The sequence below is a fragment of the Fonsecaea pedrosoi genome, assembly GCF_000835455.1.
Source record: "Fonsecaea pedrosoi CBS 271.37 unplaced genomic scaffold supercont1.8, whole genome shotgun sequence".
NCBI lineage: Eukaryota > Fungi > Ascomycota > Eurotiomycetes > Chaetothyriales > Herpotrichiellaceae > Fonsecaea > Fonsecaea pedrosoi.
In genome coordinates this window covers 648,350-672,060 of record NW_013550608.1, presented here as the reverse complement: position 1 = coordinate 672,060, position 23,711 = coordinate 648,350, and the positions used below count along the sequence as shown (strand labels likewise).

Below are 23,711 nucleotides of genomic sequence, written 5' to 3'. Positions count from 1 at the left end.
CCATCACAAGGTGAATCTAAAGTTCGGGTCGCCGAGCAGAATCCTCTCGCCCCGATCTGCCGCCTTGTTGCACCGGTGGAAGTAGACGGACATGATCGCGACGATGACGATGACTAGTATGCAAGCCCTATTGTCCACACACCCCCACACATACACATGGGGTATTAGCCATGAAATGTCCCAAAGTCTCTAGAAGGGGTATTGGGGATGGACAGTACGGGGATGGGACGACTTACACAATACAGGCGATGAAGCCGGGGTAATAGTTTGGCGCGTCTTGAGACCTGAAGATCAGGGAACCGATGATGCCGCCGATGCCGCCGATGGCGGTCAGTGCCGCGGAGCAGAAGGCCCGGCGCCATTGGCCGCGGATATTCGTTCCCTAAGGGCCAAGAGAATGAGTCGATGTTGATACTAGGGAGGTACTGGGTATGTGGGTAATGATGTTGGGGGAAACTTTACCTGGTATGCCATGATACTCGGGATGGCGCTGTTGGCGCCTGCGACGGTGACAAAGACGCCGAAATACCGGACCCAGGGGTTCTTGGCCCAGCCCATGATGGGCAAACCGGCGAGACTGACCAGGGCGAGGGTGACCAGGACGGGTCCGCGCGTGTGGTACTTGTCGCTGTACCACCCGGCGATGTACATGAAGACGGCGGCGAAGAAGTAGGGCGGCGCGGTCAGGCACTGCGACTCCGCGAGGCCGAAGCCGAGCGTCGACCGGAGCACCGTCGGCAGGGTGAAGGCGAACGCGTACGCCAGGGTCGTGACCAGCATCAGCAGGAGGGGGAAGCCGTAGATGTACCACTCCGTGGCGGGCTCGAGGAAGCGCTTGATCGCGAACGGTTCGAGGGAGACGTCGGCACGGTCGGCGTTGAGGCGCGCCGTGACGAAATTCAGTTCCTCCTTGGTCAGGAACTTTGGGGATGGTTTGGTCATTTCTTCGTCGGGGAACTTGACCATCATCACCACGGCGATCATGGCGAGGGTGACGGTGATGAGTCCTTCGAGGATGAAGATCCTAGAAAGAGACCGAGATGTCAGCCTCCGTTCACTTTTTACCATCCTTGCTATGGGAATGTAGCATTGCATGGGGGATTCTTACCACCGCCAGCCCTGAAGCCCACCTGCGCCGTCCGCTTGCATCAAGCCATATGCCAGGATCCCAGAGCATCCTGAAGCGCAGCTCCCGATAAGATAGAAGATGGAGTATCTCCTGGCACTCTCAACTGTAACATTTAGTGTCAGCACTGGTCACGCTTTTGTATGGGGGAGTGGGGAGGGCTTACATCGAGTATACCAGGTGCTGAGGAGGTACAAGCAACCGGGGAAGTAGCCGCTCTCCAGCACGCCAAAGATCAGCCTCAATCCCAACATGGTCTGCCAATCGTGCACGAAGCCGATGCCGATCAACAAGCAACCCCAAAGAAAGCAGATCAAGGGCAAGAACCACCGCGGGCCCATCCTGCGGCACACGACGACCATCAGCGGCTGGAAGAGGATGTACGTGATGAAGAAACACATGTTGGTGAGGTTGTAGCCGTTGCCCTTGACCATGTCGAGGTCCTCGGTCATGCCTGCGATGGCGGCCGACGCGAGGTTGGACCGGTCGAGCAGGCAGATGGCGTACATGGGGCCCAGGGCCGTGAGCAGACGCCAGTCGATGCGGTGGCGCACTTTTGCCGCATACTCGGGATCAAAGTCTGCGAGTTGGTCGGGTGCCGACACTTCTGCCGTCTTGGGAGCTTCCACTTCGTGCGCCGAGACCTCCTTGATGTCTGCCATGCTGATGGGGGTGTGTAGGGCTCAAAAAAAAGAAAAAAACCAAAAAAAACAAAAAACAAAAACAAAAAAAAAGATAGCCGCAGCCAGGATAGAGACAGCAGAAATAGTGTGAGCGTGGGAAGAAGGTCACCTGCTTAGGTCGTAGAAGATGTGAGAGCCACGAGCAAAAGAGGGAAACAGAACTCATGATATATCGTGACCAAACAAACCCCTTCCTTCGCTTGGAGAAAGTGCATCTCGTATGTGGAGGCCGGGCGGGGAGAGCGCCAGCCTTGCCCAGACCTGGGGGGGAGGGGGGGGACGAAGGACAAGATTGCCCAGAGATGCCAGAGTCGACACGTCTGGTCACTTCACTCCACATTATCAACGGCATGCCAGGCCAGGATTGCCGTAACAGGCTCATTTTTACACCGCCGTTGACTTAAAAAAAGCCTCCAGGGGTGGGGGGTTCTTTTTGATACCTTTTCAGCGACCTTGTGGCGGACGGAGAAACATCGTGAGTCGTGATTGAGGCGATCAAGACCCGTAGTTCCCACATTTGGTTTTCTTGTATACTGTTTAGTGCTGCTTGGCGGGGGATCTAGCAGACCGCCGGAAGAGAGGTATGGAGAATGGACCTTTTAGCTCTACCGTGACTACTTAAGCAGGCTAGCGACCAGCTCTATCTCCAATAGGCGGGTCATTGTAAAGTCTATAACTATACCTCGGCAATCCAACACTCGTATCCTCACCAGATGTAAACCGGTGTCCTTTTCCCCCCCGGGGGATCTAGTAGACTGCCGGGCGATGAACGTTGAGAAAGAAAGTCCTTTTGGTTTTACTCCAACAAACTCGACTAAGTCCAGTGAGCGGCCATGTCTTTGCCATCTCCCGTGAAGCTTGTAACACGTAGTTATGCCACGGTAAGTCCGGCTCAGCAGTCGCGCAGACGCCTATGACTTGTGTGAGGTACCTTCTCTGTCCCCCGTGCGATTCTTTCTGTCGCCTAGAGAAAAGTAAGTCGTATACTAAACCACCACGACTGCCCTCCACCGAACAGCATTGTGGTTTTACAACGGCAGGCTCTTGTTCGTGGCTCCAACGATGCCCTCCAGATATCGACAAATAGACCATGACCCGGGCCTCCTGGCCAGTCTGGGAGGGAAGACGGTCATTGTCACAGGAGGCGCGGCGGGGATTGGAGCAGCGACCGTCAAGCTCTGCAACAGCAACGGTGCGAATGTGGTCATGGCAGACCTCGAGCACACCCGGTACGCCACGAAAGCTGTCGTGGCCGACTTGCCGCACCCGGACAAGGCACTCTTCGTGCCGGCCGACATTCTCGACTGGCGGCAGATGAGAGGCGTGTTTGAGAAGACAGTCGAGAGGTTCGGCAGGGTCGACGTCGTCGTCGCCAACGCCGGCACCATGGAGTCCGCCATGGTCCTCGATCTGGACGACACCGAGGCGGACGGCTCGCCCAAGGAGCCCAGGGAAGCATACAAGGTCATTGACGTCAACTTGAAGGGCACTCTGAACAGTAAGTCGTCTTCGCGGGTCAATGTGCAATCAAACAGCCATCATGAATTGACCCGAAAACTGCGACAAAACACAGCTCTGAAACTGGCAATGCACTACATGAACAAAACCGCCACCCCGGCCACCCCGGGCTCGATCATCCTGATAGCCTCGACGTCGGGCTACTTTGGCAGCACCGGCGTGTCGGCATACATCGCGTCCAAGCACGGCGTGGTCGGCCTCCTGCGCGCGGCTCAAGTCGAGGCCAGAAAGCGAGGCAACATCCGTGTCAACGGGGTGGCCCCGGCGTTTACCCCGACGGCCATCACGGCCGAGTACTCGCAGAGGTGGAAGGAGACGGGTCTGGAGTCGAACACGGTGGAAGATGTCGCCGGCGTGGTTGCTCAGACGGCTGTTGACGCGAGGCTGAAGGGCGCGTGCGTGCTGGTAAGTTCTCAGGGGGGGTTTTTTTTTTCTTGTCTTTTGATGTCAACGAGACAGTTTCCGTTGCGGCCAATGCTAATATTCGGATCATCACTAGGTCGCAGGGAAATACAGGCGCGAAATGGAACAGACTCGAGCGGCTTTCGCAAAGGACTGGATAGGCGAAGATCTGGCCGGGGTGTTGTCAAGTGGCGCAAAGTTCTTTGAGGCAATTGGGGGATACCCTCTACCCAAGAGAGTTGACCTTGGTCCAATACAGCACATGTAATATATCATGTTTGAACAACCTCGTCCATCGTAGGCACCTTGTCCAGCTTCTCGTGTGCGAACCTGTGAGAGACTCCGCGTGCCCCCTAACTTGCCACCGCGTCTCAGTCGGCAACGAGAGCTTCCTTGCGGACCAAGACTTATTTAGGAGGACGCTGGCGGGATTTTGCTGTTACACACCCTATGAAACGTACCAAGTACAAGATCACGCACGCACCGGGGAGTCTAGCTGACCTGCCGGGAATAACTGAAAGATCCACAAATCCGCAGCAACATCACACATGGCTCGTTGGGTGTTCGGCAGTTCGGAGAAAAGGGGGCCCCTGGCTCAACTACTTGTACTCGGCATCTTTGCCGCCATGACGCATGACTCGTCTCTCCGGAGCACTTTGAAGTCTCCACGGCCTTTGGAGGACCGGCACAAGTGACGTCCGCGCTGATCGATGCACGAATGATTCCTGACAATGCAACTACATAGTCAGAACCAACTACCCACAAATCTTTCATTGCCTCCCCATGTTTTGCTGGCGACGATAACGCTACTGAACAGGGAAGGTCTATCACTGGTGGCCACATTAGTGAGCGTGGATGTGGGGGTGTGTTCGTGGAAGTCCTCGATGACGGCGCCTGCGCGTCTGGATTGTATTGTATTGTACTGTTTGTCCACTGATCCCCCGTATCTTCAATCGTCAAAGCAGAACTTGGACAGCCCAAACAATATCAAAACTCATCTGGTTTTCCTAGTTTCTTGAGGCAAGAGGCCCGCTTCCCGTTTATCACCCAGCAAAGCCTCATCGTCCAGCTAACTTGGTCTAGGCAGAATCCGATTCCGATAACCACAAACCCGACGAAGAAAGAGTAGGCATAGGCAGACCACCATGGCGAGCATCATGGAAAACTCCAACACCTTGCGCAAAGCGCTTTTCACGCGAAGTGGCCCCTCCTTTGGCGCGTGGCAGATGCTACCCGGTTCGCATTTGTCCAGAGCAATGGCGAGATGCGGATTCGACTGGATCTGTATCGACTGCGAACACGGAAACATCACAGGTGGGCGGCGCAAATCACCCTACCACTAATATATACCTCAGAATATCGCTGATTCTCCCACGCGCCAGACAATGAAATGCACGACAGCGTGCACGCCGTCGCGTCGGTCGGAGTCTCTCCCATTGTCCGCATTCCTGCCAACGAAGGCTGGATGGTCAAGAGAGCACTCGACGCGGGCGCCCACGGGATCGTCGTGCCGCTGCTGTACACTGTCCAAGACGCAAAGAGACTGGTCGAGTCTGCCAAGTTCCCTCCACGAGGCAAGCGAGGCTTCGGCAGTCCCTTCTCCATGGGCGCCTTCGACAACCAGGGCAATATGAGCGCCTTTGAGTACATGAATACCGCCAATGACAATCTCTTGACCATCGCCCAGATCGAGACCAAGGAAGCGTTCGAGTGCGTCGAGGCAATCGCGCGGGTTGACGGCGTAGATGGTGAGTTTTTTCTGGAAGGTCAGAACGCCCCCAAAGGCTTCGTTCGCTGACTTTGTTTGCTGTAGTATTGTTCATCGGCCTTTTCGACCTCAGTAATAATCTGGGTTATTCCCTCCAAGGTGGCTTCCCACCAGAGATGACAGCAGCCGTTGCTCGAATCTTAAAGGCTGCAAATGACGCCGGCAAGAAGGCAGGCATCTACTGTCCTTCAGGCGAGTCTGCTCGGCAGTATGCGGACCAAGGATTCCATATGATTTCGGCGGCCACCGATGCAACGGCCCTACCGACCATCATGACTGATTCCTTATCCAAGGCCAGGGGCCAAACGACCGTGCAGGCTGTCAAAGGGGCTGCTTATGGCGGGGCCAATGTGAAATAGTTTGTTGGCAGGCCACGCCTTGGTCGGCTTCCCTGACGAACTTTTCAACTTTGTTCTTCCGAGCGCGTTGAAATGGTCTTTTGTCCCTAGGATTAACAATAATGTAAATCATGGCCAGGATTCAGGCTTTGAGAATGTTTGAAACATACCTTGGACATGGAGAATGGCACATGGAGCTCGTATACATCACGCCATCCTTGCTCCGCACGCTCCCGAACAGGCTTCTATATAAAGAATTTTATACATTCCTGGCCATGTATGCTTCCCTCAGGACCTCATGGCAGAAATAATCTGGCATTCCCGGCACCCGGAAGTCTGCCTCCGGGCTGAATACTGGCGCGGCTCTGTACCATGTCTCTCAACTCGGAACTGTCGAGTACAATATGCTCGCGATCTCTGCGTCCTTCGCCACGGCTGGGCTCAAGCCGGCCAAGTCCTGCAATGCTTGGAGGATACGTTCTGACCACCGTTCCCAGCCTTCAGGCAGAAAACCCTGCAAGGCTGGGGTGTGACGGAACGCGTACATCAGCAGAAGCTGCCCTAATGCCCTGACTTGAAGTCAGTCGCTGGCAGAAATCTGTTGGGGGAATATCCTTACTGGCCACACCAGGAAAATGCCAGCGGCATACAACCCTTGATGCCGAGAAGACTCTCAGTGACCTCGGAATATTTCAGGATCGCCCGTAATGCCTGTTTGCACCTTTGCTGGTCATATTCCGTTAATGCTGTCGGATGGTGGAGAGCCTTGTATCTGCGGGCTATTAGCCAAGGAGTCCAGTCCAAGTGCGCATTAGCCTTACAAAAACGGTCTTCCAAGATGGTAATGTGCCACAAAGTATCGAGATCGGAGTAATGACACCACCAAAACTTCACTCACGGGATCTGGTCCAGTGACGGGAGTCTCGTCGTCAAAGCGAAGTTGTGCTGGAAGCTGTGATCGCCATTGGTCTAGTTGGTGATACAACTCTTGAGCCACTGCTGCGTTGGGGTAGTGGGCGGACGGTACTGGGTTTTTTGTCAGAAAGATCGCAAGGAGACGTGTTCTGGACTCACTAAAGTAGTACAAGCTGCCATAGACTCGGCTGAGAAAGATGCGGTGTGCGATCTGAGCGAGGAAATGGTAGTGGCAGAAGGATTCATCCTCTTCCTCTTGACCGGGAGGGTAACCCGGGGGGAACGATACAAATTTTGGCAGTGGCACCGAGTCCTCCAAATCTCTAATCTGCGACATTGCCAACCCGGTCAGCTCCTGCGTCAGCACGGTTTGGAACATGACTGTGATCCAGTAAAGCCGGGAGTACATGTCCAGAGTCCATTCGTCTGCCTCGGGCGGTCTGTACCACAGCTTCAAACAAATCACCGCGGCCCTCATCGACATGGACCAACAATCGACCGGTCGTATAAGCTGAGCATGGTACAGCATGGCCAGCAGATAGAACTGACAGGTCTGGATCGTGTGGTCTCCTTCAAGGAACCCGTTACGCTTCCGTGCTTCGTTGTAAAAGGCCAGCCCCAATGGTTCGGTTGGAGCTTGGACGGGAGAAGGGCGTGCTCGCGTTTCATGACCTTGCTGCTGGCACTCATTTATGGCGCGTGTCCCAAATGTCCCGAGTGCCATGGTCATGAGAACAATGCAGCTGTCGGCATCGTAGCCGAAGCCGCCACTGATGGCATTTCCCAGGGTTTGCTGAAAGTACTGCTTGCGATCAAGCACCGGATGGGCAAGATTGAAGGTTGTAAAGTAGGCATTGCTTAACTCTCGGACGGTCGAAATGCTGAAGTCGGCCAGAATATCAATGTCCTGATTCCGAGCAGGTCTCGGTAGCCTGGGACGCTGATCTTCCAGCTTCAGAGCGTAGTCATCCGGAACTGCCCTCAGTGAAGGGGGGAGAAGATCACGGATGGCGGGCCACGACAACATGCACCGAGCACTGAATAAGATTGGTGTAGTTTTGGACAAGATGGAACTTGCTGGAGACTCGGCGGGCAGACTGGGCTGTGCAGTAGGCGTTGGCGCTGGCGGGACGGATAGAGAGTCTATCTTGGCATCCATCCGTTCGAGTTTGTGCAGTATCATGCTCAAAGAGACTTCGTTCCTATACCAGTCAGTTGAGCCACGAGCGGAAGAAGTCACCTACTTTGTTGCTTTCCGCTCGGCGTAGCTACATTCGAGACCAACGGTTCTACATGGACCACACGGCTGTCCCTCATCACAACGCATCTTCTTCTGACGGCAGTGCTCACATGCCTAGGTCGTCAGCAACCGCTCGGAATAAGGGACATGTTTCGTACCTGTCGGGCGATGAATAGTCGCGGCTTTTTCGCCAGACGACCGTCTCCGTCTAGATCTCTGCTATCCATGGCCGTCTCGTTATAGACAATAAAGCAGCATTCCGACGTCTGCAGGGAGGGATTGAAGAGCTCAAGAGTCCCTTGGTGGATGGTGGTGAATCGAGTCAAAGCTTGAAGTTGGACTGGCACTGGCAGACAGGCCAGAACTGGGGTTTGATGTGGGGTAACACGTGACACCAATGAGGGCTTGGCAGGTTTTCTCATCAGGTTAATTAGTTGGTGGTCCGCTAAGGTCCAAACGGGGCTCGCACGCCAAAAGTGGCTTCTCCAGATGGCGCAATGCTGCCTCACCTTTGCCCTTAAAGCGGCCTAGCTCCATTTCTGGAACGAAAATCGTAGATATATGGCAAAGACGGGAAATCAACACATCGGGATCTGTTTTTGTAATATGTACTCGTGAACTGCCACTTGAATACAAGAATCATGTCCAAAGTCCATACACTCTGGTATCATCCATGGACTCTCCTGATAGGAGGATGTAAGAACTCACCGACCAAGCAAAACCAGGTATTGTCAATTGAATCAATTCTGGCGTTTCTCCATCTTGCTTCGTTTTTGCCTTGCTTGACTTTGCCGAAATCTCCTTCTCCCTTTTTTCTGGGGTAGATTAATGCCACGAATTTCTCACTCAGGCAACGACTTCCACGCCAAGATCATCCGGCCAACGCGGCTGATCGACGCCATTCGTCCTGGTTGACACATTATACCCCGGTTCGACCTCGCCACCGGGGAACTGTAGAACAGGCGCGACGATCCGGACCGTGACACCACCCAGATGTTTGATGGCGTACTCTGTGAAGAAGCCGGGCTGGAAGAGCGCGGCGGCACTGTCGGGGTCGGCCCTCAGCATCTTCATGAACGCCGGGAGAAGGACCATCATCGAGTCGGTGTGTCGGAACACGGGGCGGCCGTGGCGGGTCCAGAGGCGGTCCCAGACTGTGGATGGGTAGGTCCCTACGCTGGAGGTGAGCCAGCGGGAGTAGTAGTTCAGGGCGATCTGGAGGAGGCAGGCGAAGTGTTAGCATTGTACCCCCAGAAAGGAGAGAAAGATGGAATGGGCAACAAAGAAACTGCGTACGTCGACTGTGTACGATCCCCCTTTCTCAGCACGCTGCACGAGCGCGGTGAGGATGCCTATCGTCCCTGCTATGCCGGTACTAATGGCATACCAGCGTCAGTTCCACCAAAACCAAAGTATACGACACCTGGGTCCCTGGAAGAATCAACTCACCAGTAATCTGAATTCGGAAAGACAGGAGTAACGGGTTCATCGTTGCCCATGGCCCTGCCGAATTCAAGCGACACTCCGCAGTTCTGTTCATCCTCAGCAAAAGGAAACGCCCGAGAATAATTAGTCTCTTGATCTGAAGAATTCGCGAGCAGGAACGAGTGAGCTAATTGGGGGCTAGGAGGAACTTTTACTTACCGCGTCGCTAATCTGTTGCCAGCCACTACGATCCTTCCAGGGCCCGTTCCAGCCGTAACAGTTCTCGCGCGCATAGACGATACCACGATCCCGATCCTTGACCAAGTCCAGAACATCCTGCTCTCCGAAACCGTACTTGTCGAGCACGTGAGGACGGTAGCCCTGCAGAAAGACGTCGGCGCCACGGATCAGCTCGCGGAGCTTCTCTCGATCCGCCTCCACCTTGAGGTCGAGACAGGCGTTCCATTTCCCGTGGTTCAGGTCCAGGTGCAGGCCCGACGTGTCGGTGATGTTTGGGGACACGATGCGCATGACCGAGGCACCGAGCTCGGCGAGACCGCGCGACACTGCTGGGGAAGCGATGACCCGCGTGAGGTCGACCACTTTCAGCCCAGCGAGAGGCCTCTTCGGTGAGCTGGGGTTGGCAGGAGCGTCGGGCCACCACGTCGCGTGCTGGGCAGGGTTGGGTTGGTGGTGGATCTCAAACAGGCCGACGTGGGCGTTGGCCTTGCCGTGCTCGCTGGCGTTATACTCGTCGATAGAGTAGCAGATGGTGCCTGCCTGGCGGAACCGGTTGGTCTCGAGATCCTGCAGCTCCTCAGCCGTGAATCTCGACACCGCCTCCACGTATGGCTTGCAGGCTTCTTGCAACGACGAGGCGGGGCTCTCCTGCGGGAGGCCGAGTGACTCGATCGTCGGGCGTGGATCCATGGATCCTGTGGTTTCATTTTTCTTAGCTCTTCTCCTTCGATCCAAAAAGCAACGAGATTTACCATGAATATGAAAAAACCGATCATCCTTGGTCCTGTAGATGTTGGTCGCTGCCATCCGATGCAGCGAAGCTATCGAGCCGTGTTTATCCCAGTCGGGGAAGTAAGCGTCCATCTTCTGCCGCAACTCGGGCTGGAGAATGGACAAAGCGTTGAGATCGTCTCCCTGGGGATCGAGGCGCCAGAGTAAAGCGGACATGAAGAACAACTGGGCATGGTCTCTGACCATGACGCGAGGAGAGGTGAGCTGGTGAACGCGCAATAGAAGGTACCCCTCTTGAAGAAATCAATCGGGGAGGCGGTGGTGGGCAGCAAGATATCGACAAGAACTCAAACTAGATGGGCCAAAAGCTTTTCACTTTACGTACGTGTTGATCCTGACCTCGACGGGGTCGTGATCATATTTCTTCTTCAAAATGGCATTGACCAGCACGGCCTCGTAGGCCTTGAGAGCCGAAACGCTCTCGGCGAAGCGCCAGTTGATGGGGATACTGGGGCTGGGGCTGCCTTCGAAGCTGACGGTGCTGGCACACGCCTCCCATCCCTCTGGCAGATACGGCGTGATCAGGGGGTTCTGGAGGATGCCTATGCGAAAGACCTTCTCGGCCTCTGTTGGGACAGAGTATTCGGTGTTGGTCATCATGTCGTGAGTATACAATGCGCGCAGATTGATGGCTCCCCCAGATTCTAGCCGGGGTTGATATCTGAGAAATGGAGAAGGAGTATTATAGTCACTGATCATCCCCTGTGCGTTCAAACAGGCTTATACTTGTGGGTAGAGAGGGATGGATATACCATGGTGGGGATGGATACAGACATACATAGCACATAGCACACAGTACATACTAAGCTAGCTAGCGTCATCTGTCGCAGTGAAGGATTCAAAGACTGTATGGTTCTAGCCGTTGGCATAAAGATGCAGAAGAATGTTTCCTTACTAACACGAGGGGAAGGAGAAGGAGGGATCCCCAGTGGCCGAATACGAACCCCCAGGTATGTATGCACAAGCACTCGGGATGTGTGCCCGAGACTGACTCGTTCTGCTAGATCGGACGAGACAATGATTCAGCGTCACAAGAGTCCACTCGGCATAACGAGTAAAAGGCTCGGGAGATTCCCGATCACCCTCTGAGAGCGAGAATCAATGTTGATGGTGGTGGTGGTGTGAGCAACTCTTCTGAACATCGCAGCATGGTTACAGATGATAAATAGTGGACGGCGAGCACATTTCACAGAGGATGTATTCAAATTCGAACAAGTAGAAGCAGGGTTTCTCATTCACCTATACGTATATTCCATATAGCGCAGAGCAAAACGAAAGACAGATTTGTTTGTGCCCAACAAAGAGGTCTAAACCCCCAACTCCGGTTGGTCCAACGTCCACAACCTCCTTTCCGTATGTTTACAGCCCAGCCTCGGCCAACGTGGTCATTCGAGGAGTGATGTCCTTGGCGTTCCGTGTGCTGAACAGTGGTCGACACAAGGGAGCATCGTCGTCTTGGTTCCGGATGTAGTAGGTCACATCGACGTTTGGGTCCAGCTCCGCTTGCGAGAAACCCATGCCCAGGTACGCAAATCGCCGACCACGGTATTCGACGTTGTAGTCATCGTATCGCGGGTTGGCCAGGGTCTCCATATAGTGCAGCGTGCTTCCTGGCCAGAGGGCCGTGATCTTGCCCGTGTGTGGGTTTTTGTACCATGAGAGACAGCTGCTGTTCCACACCGTCTCCTGCATGAACAGGTCCTTTTGGTGGATGAAATCGTCCACCGCTTCGGGCTTGGGGTCAAACGTCAGGATGTCCTCCTTCTGCCACCGGTTCATGAAGTGGGCAATGTATTCGCCCTGGATCTCGATCGAGAAGATGATGGGACCGTTGCCAATGGGACAGTTTGGACCCAGGTACATGAAGTAATTCGGGTAGCCGGCGGCCGCCATGCCGAGATAACTGCGCGGTTCGATTTCCCATTCTTTTGCGAGATCTTTGTCGGTTCGTCCGATCAAGGGGAACCGTGGTTTGAAAGTGGTGTCGAACCCGGTGGCGCAGATCAGAACGTCCAGTTCGTGCTCCTTGCCGTCTTCGGTCACACAGCCGGTCGGAGTGATGGCCCTGATTTCTCCGTAAAGAGTGGTGACATTCTTCGCTGTCAGGTTCTCCAGGTAGTTGATCCCTGGCTACATGGTTTTGTTCCGAGTGTCAGGATCATTGTATACTCATTGAAATATGGCTGCTTCCGGGGGAATCGACTTACCGTCAGTCGTCGACAGCCCACAGCAAAATCTGGGATGAGTTTCTGCGCCAGCTCGTCGTTGTTGATTTTCTGCACCATCTGGCTCTTCATGTACGCTGCTGCCGCTTCCTGACTGGCAGATCCTTTGAGCATCAATGGGAAGACCAAAGCCATTGCCTTTTCGGCCCTTTTCCGCATTTCCAGCCAAACCTCAGGCTTGAGGCGGAACATTTCTTTCTCTTCGTCGCTGTATTCATGATATTCCATGCCTCTAACGGGGCTTACCCAGGTAGGCTCCCTAATAAACGTGGTAACATGACGGGCTTGCCTGTGCAGAGTGTCATTGTGGATTCAGGCATAGCTTCAATAGAAAATCAAATTCAGAAACACCTACTCTTGCATCTTGGGTAGAATCTGGATGCCTGAGGAGCTGTACATTCGTCAGATACCAACCAGGATCTCAGCCATCGAGGATCGTAGGTGGACATACCCGTTCCCAATCAGGCCAACGTGCTTGCCGGTCACGTCCAGCTTCTCATCCCAAGCAGCGCTATGCACTAGGTCACCCTTGAAGGAGTGAAGACCCGGGATTGCTGGCCATCGCCAATGGTTCAGAATGCCAGCAGCGTTGATCAGAAAGTCGCACCGCTGTTCGAAAACATTTTGGCTGGGTCGTCGGACTCGGACCACCCATTCATGGTTGTTCCGATCCCAGTGCGCACCGACGACTTCATGGTTGCAGGTGATGTATTTCCGCAGGTCGTACTTGTCGACAAAATCCGCAAAGTACTTGAAGATCTCTTTCGAAGTGGCATAGTTCGCTGACCAGTCCGACTTTGGCTCGAAGGAATAGGTGTAGTTATGAGCGGGGACGTCGCAGGCACATCCTGGGTAGCGGTTCTCGTACCATGTCCCCGAGATGTCGGGGTTTTTCTCGTAGACGTCGAGGGAGAAGTCGGTAAATGAGTGGTTCAGCTTGTAGGCCATGTAAATTCCCGAGGCGCCCGCACCGATGCAGACCACCCGCATGTGTCTGTTGGCATGAATTGGTGCTCTGCGACATCTGGTCTCCGAGTCGGTGGGAACGTGGCCGTTGGTAGGCGGTGCCTCGAGGTCTGCAGTGGCAATGGGCGACATTTTGGGCAGCAGAGGGCGGCAGATGTGAGAAGTCTCTGACTGATTAGAATCGACAGAGAAAGATGTGTGTAAGGGGGAATGAAGGGCCTTGTTGAACGAAAGATATCAACCGAAGATTTCAAACCTTTGTAAGTAGAGAACGCCACTGGTCCTCAATCTGGACGTATACTTGTGGACCTCTCGATATTCGACCCATATCAAGTGCCGCAGTCTCGACTCTTGATCACAGGCCATTATCAGGTTTGTCTTGGTATATTGATTCGCGTGTCGACCTTCGAGCCCCAGGGGGTTTCTCGCTAGCAGGTCTCATCTCCACCTCGGACAGATCAAGCAAATGGACCGCACCAAGGCTGATGTCCAGGTGTGTGGGAAGGCTTCGAATGTGAGAGGAGGTGGTGGGAGGGTCAAGGATTGATTCAGCGCTGACTCGTCTTGGATCAGGCCCAAGTTTCTCAGTGGCTGCCGAGCTCCACTTCACTTCACTTCGCTTCCCGCTGCCCTTGTCGCTAAGAGGATTACCACGGATTTCTATTTGTTCACTGCTGGTTTCTCCCAGTGAGTCGGTGCTTGTTGTCTTTACTCTAGCCCCTAGCCTATCACGGGGTGAATCATTGCTAACAGTGGTGGCAGGGAATTGCATATCAACCTCCACCACGATCGCTTCGGTTCTGTCTCCACGAGTTATGCAGTTTTATGCATCCCTGGGTGAAGACACACCCAGCCAGGGATTGACACCTTGCCCTTCACAACAGCCTCCACAGTCCCCGTCCACAGTCCCCGCCTCCACAAGTCGAGTACAAGGTCAAGCACCAACACCCCGCAGAGTTGTAGCCGAGAGGGCCGCTAACGCGTCTTGATATGGGCGCCCGAGTTCTTATCCGACCGGGGCCTTGAGAGCTCTCGTGCATTTCCCACATCAAAGAGACGGGTGGGCACTTCTTACCCAAGAACCTACTGTTTATGGCGTCGTATGCAACTCGAGCACCGAATATGAGCTATTCATACCATACAGCTACAATGCACGACAACACCATGACCTCTGCGGAAAGGAAAAGGCTCCGTGATCGCCGCGCACAGCAGAAACTCCGCGAGAAAAGAGACAATCAAATAAAACTACTGGAAGACCAAGTCTCCTATTGTAAGCAGAACCATGGCTCAATCGCCGTCAGCGTCCTGGTCGAAAAGATCCATACCCTCGAGCTGGAGAATCGCTTTCTGCAAAGACAACAAGAGACGATGATGGGTTTAGCTGGTTCGCTGCAAAGGACAGCCAACCAAATGATAACCTCAATGCACCAAACCCCCCCAGCAAGCGTGGTCGATACGACTCTCAGCTACGACGATCAGATGGCTCCGTCACTACATGCCGGAACCAAGTCCACCGAACCTGGATGTCTGCAGATAGCGGGCATACTGTGCACATCAGATATGGCAGCCACAGGGACCATGAGAAGCGCGGATAAACCACAACAGGGACCTGACGGCCAGTCTCTACCGGGAGAAGTTCCCTTCCCCGGAAGTCCAGATTCAACAAGAATACTCCAGAGCTCATCAGATGCTCTGTGCACTTTGACCGGGAATCTCGACTCTTGTCGATATTGGGTTCCTACATCTGATCATCCTCCCCACCCGTTTCTGACAGAATTCGACAATTCTCCACAGGATTGCGATGAGTCTACAGCAGGAACAGGCCTCAAGGAGGCATCGCGACCGTCGCAGTCAAGGCCGTCGCAGCAGATGCCGCGAAGCAGTATCAGGCTGCCTCCTCCAAACCATTCACGGAGTCGGGCGTGCAATCACTCTGACTCGAGTCTGTCATTTGCCGATTCTCAAACACCATCTCTCCCCAGATGGTCGCTGACCCCGAACAACACATCAGAAGACCCGCTGAGTAAAGCCTCGAGCCCCTGGTTCGACTCTCCCAGCGCGGTGGCGGCCTCTCCGGAAGAGCCCGAGCCACTTGACCTCCTGTTCGGATCGTGCCAGAACTTCCTCGCCAACTCGATTCATACGGCGCTGCGGAAATCACGCGTGGCCGAACCGGAGCGCCTGGCAATCGGCTGGCTGCTCTACGTCTTCAGCAAATGGAGGGTGCACCCAACCCCGGAGAGCTTCGCGCGAATCCCCCCCTTCTTGTGGCCGATTCCGGAACAAATACAACAAGCGCACCCGGTCAACCTCGACATGATCCTGTGGCCCGCTCTCCGGCTCAATCTCATCAGGATGGCCGACATCACCCAACTCCCCAACATCTTCGACATGATGTCCTGCTGCCTCAAAGTGCGCTGGCCATGGGGTCAGGAGATCTTAGAGGCGAGCGAGAACGACGGGTTGAAGATGCGCGACGAGTTTTACAAGGTCTTCAGCCGCGTCGAGGGCTGGGGCCTGACGCCAGAGTTCATTAACGCGTATCCGAATCTTCTGGACGGTCTCTCTGTTGACTCGGTCACGTACACGGTTTGATCTATCATGTACACAACGCATCTGTCTTATATCGACAACTAAGAGTCCCTAGGGCGCAACCACATGGCGAGCTTACCCACAGCTTCTACCGACGCAGCGCAAGTTTCTCCCTCCAGAGAATACATTTTCCATCCTTCCAGACTGATGATTCCGCTATGGGTAGATAGTGAGACCTAATACGTCAAGCTAATTTTTGTTGTTAGCAATGCATCACCAAGTACCAGATTTAGCAAGTCATACTTGATGAAGACCGTCTTGAGCTCTGTGTATGCCTGGATCCCAGCCTAGAGATGGACAGATCGTGTCAGCAGAGGATCCCAACAGTTTGTCATCCTGCGACGAAGAATCTCCAATTCCTCCGGGGATCAAACATGGGAATATGTCGACACACCTTTCCAAGCTCTCGGCCCCAGCCACTTTGCTTGAGTCCTCCAAATGGCACTGTATAGTCAACCATGGTGCAGCAGTTCACGCACACTGTGCCGCTGGTGATCTGAGACGCCACCCTCATCGCTCGGTTGACGTCCTGCGTGAAGACGGCTCCTGAAAGTCCGAAGGTTGTAGCATTTGCACGATGGATGACGTCTTCTTCGGTGCTGAAGTCGCTCACGACCACAACGGGGCCAAAGATTTCTTCTCTGTAGATTTTGGCATCCGGCACAGGGTCCAGAAAAATCGTCGGAGTCATCCAACAGCCCTTGGGGTTGTTTGGTCAGTGAAAAAATCCCGGGGACAAAAGTTTGCTCAACCCATTTCCTCCCCTTTCCGGAGGGACTTACTTGATCATACAAGGCTTGACCTCCGGTGATTAGAGTGGCTTCTGCCTTGCCAGCTTCTACATACTGGGTCACCTTCTCAAACTGCGACTTGTCGACCAACGGCCCGATATGTGTTGAGTCCGAGCGTGGATCTTTTCCAAAGGCAGCATGACTTTGTTCGAAAGCGGTTTTGAGGCGTTGCACAAAGGCCTCCCTGATGTCCTTGTGCACATAGACGCGTGAACTGGCTATACAAGCCTGGCCGGAGTTGCCAACGATGCCTTGCACGCACCACTGTGTTGCAACGTCGAGATTTGCGTCAGGAAACACAATGCTGGGGCTTTTCCCACCAAGCTCCAGTGTGACTCGCTTGAGGTTGCTGGAAGCTGCGGCGACGGCGATCTTCTTGCCCGTGTTGACACTCCCCGTGAAAGAGATCTTGTCTACGTCCATGTGCGACGCGAGCAGCGCCCCTGTCTCCCCAGCTCCAGAGAGCAGGTTGAACACGCCAGGCGGAATTTCGGCCTGCTGGAGCAGCTTCCCGAAGAAAATGGTACTCAAGGGCGTCTTCTCGCTGGATTTCATGACCATGGTGTTTCCCGCCGCGAGGCACGGCGCGCCCTTGAAGGCAATCATGACCAGCGGGCCGTTGAAAGCGTTGACGGCGGCGCAGACCCCGAGCGGCTCTCGTCGGACGACCTTCATGAAACCATTGTCTGCGGGCCACGACTCTCCCTCGAGCTTGTCACACCAACCCGCGTAGTCTGCAGCGTTCATTCATCATCAGGGCAACGATGGGGGATGTGTCGAGGGGAACATGGAAATTCTTACATCTGAAGACATTTGCCGCCAGGGGCACTTCAAACTGCCGCGTTTGGGACAGGGGCTTGCCAGAACACAGGGCCTCGAGTCTGCCCAATTCCTCTGCGTTCTCTTCGATCAAATCTGCCAGGCGTAGCAGCAGCTTACATCTTTGTATCGGCGGGGTTGATGCCCAGGAGCTGAAGGCCGCTCTCGCGGCAGCCACGGCGTCGTCCACATCTGCTTGTCCGGCGACATGGACGTCTGAGCTGATGAGCGAATTGTCGTTGGCACTGTATATGCTGAGTCTATTTGTGCTTTTGGCCTCGACAAACTGTACGCGATGGAAAGTGTCAGGGTTGAACGAGAATCGGCAGACAGTCCAACAATCAGAGATTGGAAGAATACGAACTTTTCCGTTTATGAACAGTCGAGTTTCGAAGTCGCCCGCCTCGGCTGGAGGAGTAACTGAGCCCATTCTACTGGATACTTCTGGCCGAAATTCTCTACTTTCGGGAATCTCTGCTATTGTCCAGACATCAACCTCAATTTGAGGACGCAGACCTTCTTTGAATGTCTCCTCACAGGTGGCCTCTGCATATCCAAGGACAGCATTTCGGTGACAGTTTGTCATGCTTTCGCGGCTCTTCTCTGCTCCGAACCGCATAACGCCTTGGCTGACGTGAATAGCAAGTCAGCGCTATCACCATGCCAATGCTAACTGAATAAGGGAGAGGTGGTACTGTGCTCGAAATACAGCACGAGTAACAGAGACCCGAGCGAGCAAGCGCTGACTCTCAGGACGATTCAGTGCCAGGCGGCTCCACCTCCAACTGAGCCCGATGTACGTGCCGAGTATGACACCGAAAAGGGACATGGGGAACGGTTAGATGATTGAGGCGAATTGAGCGGGCCTCAGGGTAAGTGACTCTTGGTTGATTTACCGCGCCTGTCTCGACAATATGTGGTCGTGCAAAGTGCAGGTTGCCGGTTATATGATCACAGAGTTATCGACCGACCTCAGTTTCGGCGTCAGAGTCGGTCTGAGTATGGTCTTTGATAAGCACTGACCGTTGTGGTATTCAACAAGAATATCCTTCGTTGGACTTAACGATACCATCGTCAAGGTGAATCTAAGCTCTTTTGGCTTTATCCACAAGGGGATTCGGTCTTTGCTCATTTCCCTGATTGTGTGTGTGTATGTGTGAGACACACACTCGACGTTAGAAACTTCATGGGCCAAAGGACTATGAAGGCAGCTGTCTGCCATTCGGTTTGTGACCACTCCACTAGCCGGTGCCAGCGCCACAGCCGACGCACCCTTTGAGAGTATTACTTACAGAGACATAGCCAGACCAACCCATCTCCATCGACACTATCCCGGTCCCGACGCCCGTAGGACGGGAGATGCTGTGCCGCGTCAAGTCGGCCTCGCTGTGCCATTCGGACATCAGCATTATCTCGGGCGCCTTTGGCGGCCCGGGTATCTTCCCGCAGATCATCGGCCATGAAGCCGTCGCGGTGGTGGAAGAACTTGGACCGGACGCCGCGAAATGGGGAGAAGGGTTCCAAGTGGGCGATCTGGTCGGCGCACCCTTGTGGCACAACATGTGTCTGGAATGCACCGACTGTCGCAAAGCCGGCCCACAGTTCTGTCCTAAGATGCAGGTCAAGGGGATGAATTGTCCGGGATACTTCTCCGAGTATACCTGCGTGGACGCCGCGTCGGCCGTGGTGATCTCTCGAGGCGCGAGCTCGAGCCCAAGCCAGCTCCCTTTGTCTCCGCGACGGCTTGCACCTCTATTTTGCGCGGGCATCACGGTCTGGGATGCTCTGGAGCAGGCGCACCTGCGAATGGGAGAAACGGTCGCTGTAGTCGGCGCCGGCGGCCTGGGCCAGCTGGCGGTGCAGTATGCTGCCGCGCTGGGAGCCAGGGTCATTGCCCTCGATGTCAGAGACGAACAGCTCGAGTCGGTCAAGGGCGAGTATGGGGCACAGAGCGTCATCAACACGAGCGGGATCGCGCCTGAAGCTCTGAGCCAACGAGTCCTGAACGCCAACAACGGCGAGCTGGTGGACGTGGCCATCGTCACTTCAGGCGTCGTTCCCGCCTACAACACCGCGCTCGCCATTGTCCGATCCTACGGACGAGTGATAGCCGTCGGCCTACCACACTCTGAGATACCCATCAGCGCCCAACTGCTTACGGCGCGATCACTCAGGTAAGGAAAGCACTTACTTACCTAGCCCGACCCAGCCCTACGAAAGAAAGACGCAGCAAGCTTTTTTTTTTTGCCCAAGGATGTACGCGTGTGTATACTTTTCGTTCCGTAACTGACCACTGAAAAGCTTGATCGGATCCCACGTCCCCGGCCAGGCCTCGTCGAGGAAATGCCTCGACTTCACGCTGCGAAAGCACATTACGCCGCTGGTCAACGAGAGACGGTTCCAGCTGGAGGACTTGAATGAGATGATCGATCTGATGAAGGCTGGGAAGGTGGAAGCTGGGCGTATGGTGGTGGACTTTTTCTAATACATATACACGTAACGCCTAAAAGAGACGGTGATGGAGAGGGTGTGTTTATATACCATTATCTTAACAGTGGCTGTGACTGCGCAAGATGGTCCTACCTGGTGAGACTGGTGTAGATGTATAGGAACTCATGGCAGTGAGAGTTGTCGGGGTCAGGCGGGTGAGCGATATCTATATCTCAAAGGCCGGTGCCGGTGCCTGCTTTTCCATAATGTTGATAGACAGGGAGACAAATCAAGGGTCCATTCTTCTTGATTGAGGCAGCTTGCTGTGTAAGGGGGTTGATCCACCACCAAGGGCTTTCCCTTGAGCTGCTGCCATACATACAAGAGCCATACTATATCTGGCGAATTCCCATCCGGTAGTTAGAGTGGGTGTCCGTCATCTGCCCCAGAGCAGATCAAACACCGTTCTGATAACCATCCAGCAGCTCCTCGCCTACGTGCGGCCGAGCATAAAACCCCTGCGGGATATCCACCTGACGGGCCCTGATGAACTCGCCGAAGCTCTTTGCGAACCCGTCGATCAGGCTGCACGAGCTGACGCCGTCCTCCAGGATGCCGTAGACGACAAAGTGCACGGCGCGGAGGTTGGGCAGCTCGAACCGATCGACGCGGTACTCGGGCCGGTAGTCGTCGGCGAGGAGGTCCTTGAGCCGCGCGATGGTGAGCAACGACCGCAGCCAGGGCCATTCGTCGTCGTGGCGCACCCATAACCCCACGTTGGCGTTCCCGCCCTTGTCGCCGGACCGTGCGAGAACCACTTTCCCCAGCGGGGCGCGGGTGGTCGGCCCAAAGGTCGACAGGGCCACCGGGTCGGTGGAGTCGTAGGAGCGTTGCCCCTCAAAGTCTTGGAACTTGGGCGGCGGGGTGACTGGGAGGGCTTTGTGGTCGGCGTCGTCGGAAAATTCGACGTGGGCTCGGACTTTGAGCGACTCTTGGGGATATTTTCCGGGAAAGTATGTCACAAAGGGCTTCGGGGCGAGGGTTCGAATGTCCATGTTTCTGTAGCAGCCAGTTAAGTCAGTCTATGTGAAGAAAGGGGGGGGGTAGTCCAAACGGAGAAGGAATGCTCTGCTTTGGAAGTCTTTTCGTGAAAAAAACACGTGGAGTGAGATGAATTCTTACAGGTGAAATCCACCATAGCCCTGCATGGACGTGAACAAGAAAGCCTGCGAGAATTCCCCAATGGCTTCTTTGGTCGACGCCTGGACAAAGTGCCTGATCTGAACACTCGCGTCCTTCTGGGATCGCGGATCCTCGGGTACGGAGCCATACGTGTCGATGGCGATCTTCAAGAACTTCGACTGGTCCAGACGCCGCAGGACTTGCATCCTCTGCAGCTCCGCCTTCTCTTTCACGTCCAGGCCCACGGCGTAGGTGGACACCTCGGCTTGGTAGCCCCCAAATGTGCAGATGGCGAGTTTCGTCGTCGGCGGGGGCGGAGTGCCTTTGACGCCGGAGACCCGGACACGGTTTTTCCCAGCATGTTCGATGCGGACGTCCTCGAGCAGAGCAGCCACGTCGGGGTTGAGATAAGTCGGTCCTTGGATCTCGTAGACCAGCTGCGCCGTGACCGTGTCGACGGTGACGGCGCCGTTGGAGTTTTCGTGCATGGTGATGACAGCGGACCCGTCGGCCTCGACCTCTGCAATCGGGTATCCGACCTCGTACAGCTTGGGGATCGCCTTGAAGCCACAAAAGTTGCCCCCTGTGGTGTAGGGCCCGCACTCGGTGACATGGCCTGCAATCAAGCTCCCTGCCAATTTGTCATAGTCGGTATCTGACCAGCCGTGCCACCTGATAATACTCGGTCAACTCAAAGGGGCCTCTGTCATGTCCAGTCGACCTGAGACTGGGCACGGCCGGCGCAAACTTACCATGCAGCGAGTGCCATGACGGGCGATGCATCGCAAATGCGCCCACAGATGACGATCTGGGCGCCGGCGTCCAGGGCGGCAATGATGCCCCGCATGCCTATGTAGGCGTTTGCAGACAAGATTTTGTTCTTGATGAGCGACGTCTCGACGCCGTGGATGTCGAGATGGGCAAAGCTCTGCTTCTGCTCAAGTACCTCGCTCGTCACGTTGTCGCCCTCGACCCACGCAATCTTGACCTGGCCGAGTCCCTTGTCCGCAAAAAGCTTCTTGGTCGCCTCATACAGACCTCGGGGATTCAGTGCCCCGCCATCGTGAACAAGCTTGATGCCCCGTTTGAACACCTCTTCCGCCGCGGTTTTGTGGTTGAGATGGGTGAGGAACGCCGTCTCGTAGCCCAATTCAGGTTTGTCCACCAGCTCCAGAGCTCGCCATGCAATGTTGACCTCGGCCAGATAGTCGGAGAAGATGGCGTCGATAGGCCCCTCGGTGGCCAGACGGTACACCTGATCCGGACCATCGCCAGCTGCGCCGGAACTGAAGCACTCAGAATGTGAATACGGTCGAGGCATACTGAGAGAGTGTGAGATGTGACATACCTGTTTCCGATCCGGATTGCTCTTTTGCGTTCCACCATGCTGCGCGGTCTCAATTACAAAAATCAGCTCTAGGATCGGTTCCTGTGACAGACCCTGCTGTAGGGTACATTGGAGGCGACTCCTGGAGGCCAGGCACTTTGATATACCTGGAAGAGACAAACTCAGTCATCGGTATAAGGCATGTGAACGCGGACGCCTGTGAAGGGAACCGCAGCATTGCGATCTCTGCGCCCGGAATTTCATTCCAGAGTGAAGGATTGTTTTGGTGCTTGACACTGAATCAGCGCCCATCGTTCCCGAAGCTAGACAGGTGTGTGAAGTAGTACGAGTGTAATGCCCGCGTTGTCGTCCGGCATGACGAAGGAAGTTGACTCTTGTAAGTCTGCGTGTTGAATCAGGCGCTGACTCGCTTGGCCTCGATTGGCTCCAACAGCTTCAGCCTTGTCCGGCCCCAGCATTCTCAGCCTTGTGCTGGAAAAGTCTCGGCCCTTCCCTCCCCCCAGGTTTCCCCAGTCTTGGTGCCCATGCTGAGTGATCACAAGGGTCCAAAATAGAATACCCAAAGTGTATGTTGTAAGATTGAGCAGATATCACCTTACTATGTTTTTTTTAATCTGCCTTCAATGGGTGTCACTGCTCCACCAATTCTTGACCACAGTCCGATTGAGAAGCACAGGCAGCTCGAAATCTTTGGTCCAGGTAGTGAGATTGTTATCTCATGCATTATCATCTATTTACAAGGAACCGTGGCCAATTCTTTTTGGAGCAATAGAATGTATCCCATCGTATTACTTGGTAGGTCTATTCTGAGTACGACCTAAGACTTACCTATGTAGGTAGGTATCTAGTATTCACTCGAACTCGCAGTTAATAACACGACTACGCTGGTAGTGGCTAGTCTAAGGTTTCTT

General features: G+C 54.6%; 10 protein-coding genes across 10 annotated transcripts; 4 read left to right on the top strand and 6 right to left on the bottom strand.

The window, feature by feature from the left end:
- Nucleotides 1-3: 3 nt before the first annotated feature.
- Z517_11553 (uncharacterized protein) lies at nucleotides 4-1,788 on the bottom strand (the record flags this gene model as incomplete). Its single annotated transcript, XM_013423137.1, has 5 exons — nucleotides 4-127; nucleotides 237-382; nucleotides 463-1,024; nucleotides 1,109-1,232; nucleotides 1,293-1,788. 5 exons carry the CDS (start codon nucleotides 1,786-1,788, stop codon nucleotides 4-6), a joined length of 1,452 nt encoding a protein of 483 aa, XP_013278591.1.
- Nucleotides 1,789-2,871: 1,083 nt separating this feature from the next.
- Nucleotides 2,872-3,997, top strand: Z517_11552 (uncharacterized protein; the record flags this gene model as incomplete). The annotated part of the gene is made up of 2 exons (XM_013423136.1): nucleotides 2,872-3,732; nucleotides 3,827-3,997. The coding sequence occupies 2 exons, from the start codon at nucleotides 2,872-2,874 to the stop codon at nucleotides 3,995-3,997; spliced, it is 1,032 nt and encodes a 343-aa protein (XP_013278590.1).
- Nucleotides 3,998-4,874: 877 nt separating this feature from the next.
- Z517_11551 (uncharacterized protein) lies at nucleotides 4,875-5,856 on the top strand (the record flags this gene model as incomplete). The annotated part of the gene is made up of 3 exons (XM_013423135.1): nucleotides 4,875-5,043; nucleotides 5,112-5,477; nucleotides 5,543-5,856. 3 exons carry the CDS (start codon nucleotides 4,875-4,877, stop codon nucleotides 5,854-5,856), a joined length of 849 nt encoding a protein of 282 aa, XP_013278589.1.
- A 358-nt stretch (nucleotides 5,857-6,214) lies between these two features.
- Nucleotides 6,215-8,077, bottom strand: Z517_11550 (uncharacterized protein; the record flags this gene model as incomplete). The annotated part of the gene is made up of 5 exons (XM_013423134.1): nucleotides 6,215-6,404; nucleotides 6,455-6,607; nucleotides 6,657-6,861; nucleotides 6,910-7,952; nucleotides 7,995-8,077. The coding sequence occupies 5 exons, from the start codon at nucleotides 8,075-8,077 to the stop codon at nucleotides 6,215-6,217; spliced, it is 1,674 nt and encodes a 557-aa protein (XP_013278588.1).
- A 759-nt stretch (nucleotides 8,078-8,836) lies between these two features.
- Z517_11549 (uncharacterized protein) lies at nucleotides 8,837-11,047 on the bottom strand (the record flags this gene model as incomplete). Its single annotated transcript, XM_013423133.1, has 6 exons — nucleotides 8,837-9,205; nucleotides 9,287-9,365; nucleotides 9,440-9,522; nucleotides 9,635-10,350; nucleotides 10,408-10,625; nucleotides 10,773-11,047. The coding sequence occupies 6 exons, from the start codon at nucleotides 11,045-11,047 to the stop codon at nucleotides 8,837-8,839; spliced, it is 1,740 nt and encodes a 579-aa protein (XP_013278587.1).
- A 759-nt stretch (nucleotides 11,048-11,806) lies between these two features.
- Nucleotides 11,807-13,770, bottom strand: Z517_11548 (uncharacterized protein; the record flags this gene model as incomplete). Its single annotated transcript, XM_013423132.1, has 4 exons — nucleotides 11,807-12,577; nucleotides 12,655-12,961; nucleotides 13,028-13,063; nucleotides 13,124-13,770. 4 exons carry the CDS (start codon nucleotides 13,768-13,770, stop codon nucleotides 11,807-11,809), a joined length of 1,761 nt encoding a protein of 586 aa, XP_013278586.1.
- Nucleotides 13,771-14,787: 1,017 nt separating this feature from the next.
- Z517_11547 (uncharacterized protein) lies at nucleotides 14,788-16,233 on the top strand (the record flags this gene model as incomplete). Its single annotated transcript, XM_013423131.1, has 1 exon — nucleotides 14,788-16,233. The coding sequence occupies one exon, from the start codon at nucleotides 14,788-14,790 to the stop codon at nucleotides 16,231-16,233; it is 1,446 nt and encodes a 481-aa protein (XP_013278585.1).
- Nucleotides 16,234-16,406: 173 nt separating this feature from the next.
- Nucleotides 16,407-18,459, bottom strand: Z517_11546 (uncharacterized protein; the record flags this gene model as incomplete). The annotated part of the gene is made up of 5 exons (XM_013423130.1): nucleotides 16,407-16,419; nucleotides 16,474-16,517; nucleotides 16,625-16,930; nucleotides 17,013-17,755; nucleotides 17,823-18,459. The coding sequence occupies 5 exons, from the start codon at nucleotides 18,457-18,459 to the stop codon at nucleotides 16,407-16,409; spliced, it is 1,743 nt and encodes a 580-aa protein (XP_013278584.1).
- Nucleotides 18,460-19,199: 740 nt separating this feature from the next.
- On the top strand, nucleotides 19,200-20,325 carry Z517_11545 (uncharacterized protein; the record flags this gene model as incomplete). The annotated part of the gene is made up of 2 exons (XM_013423129.1): nucleotides 19,200-20,014; nucleotides 20,142-20,325. 2 exons carry the CDS (start codon nucleotides 19,200-19,202, stop codon nucleotides 20,323-20,325), a joined length of 999 nt encoding a protein of 332 aa, XP_013278583.1.
- Nucleotides 20,326-20,725: 400 nt separating this feature from the next.
- Nucleotides 20,726-22,773, bottom strand: Z517_11544 (uncharacterized protein; the record flags this gene model as incomplete). The annotated part of the gene is made up of 3 exons (XM_013423128.1): nucleotides 20,726-21,329; nucleotides 21,453-22,124; nucleotides 22,205-22,773. The coding sequence occupies 3 exons, from the start codon at nucleotides 22,771-22,773 to the stop codon at nucleotides 20,726-20,728; spliced, it is 1,845 nt and encodes a 614-aa protein (XP_013278582.1).
- Nucleotides 22,774-23,711: the final 938 nt, after the last annotated feature.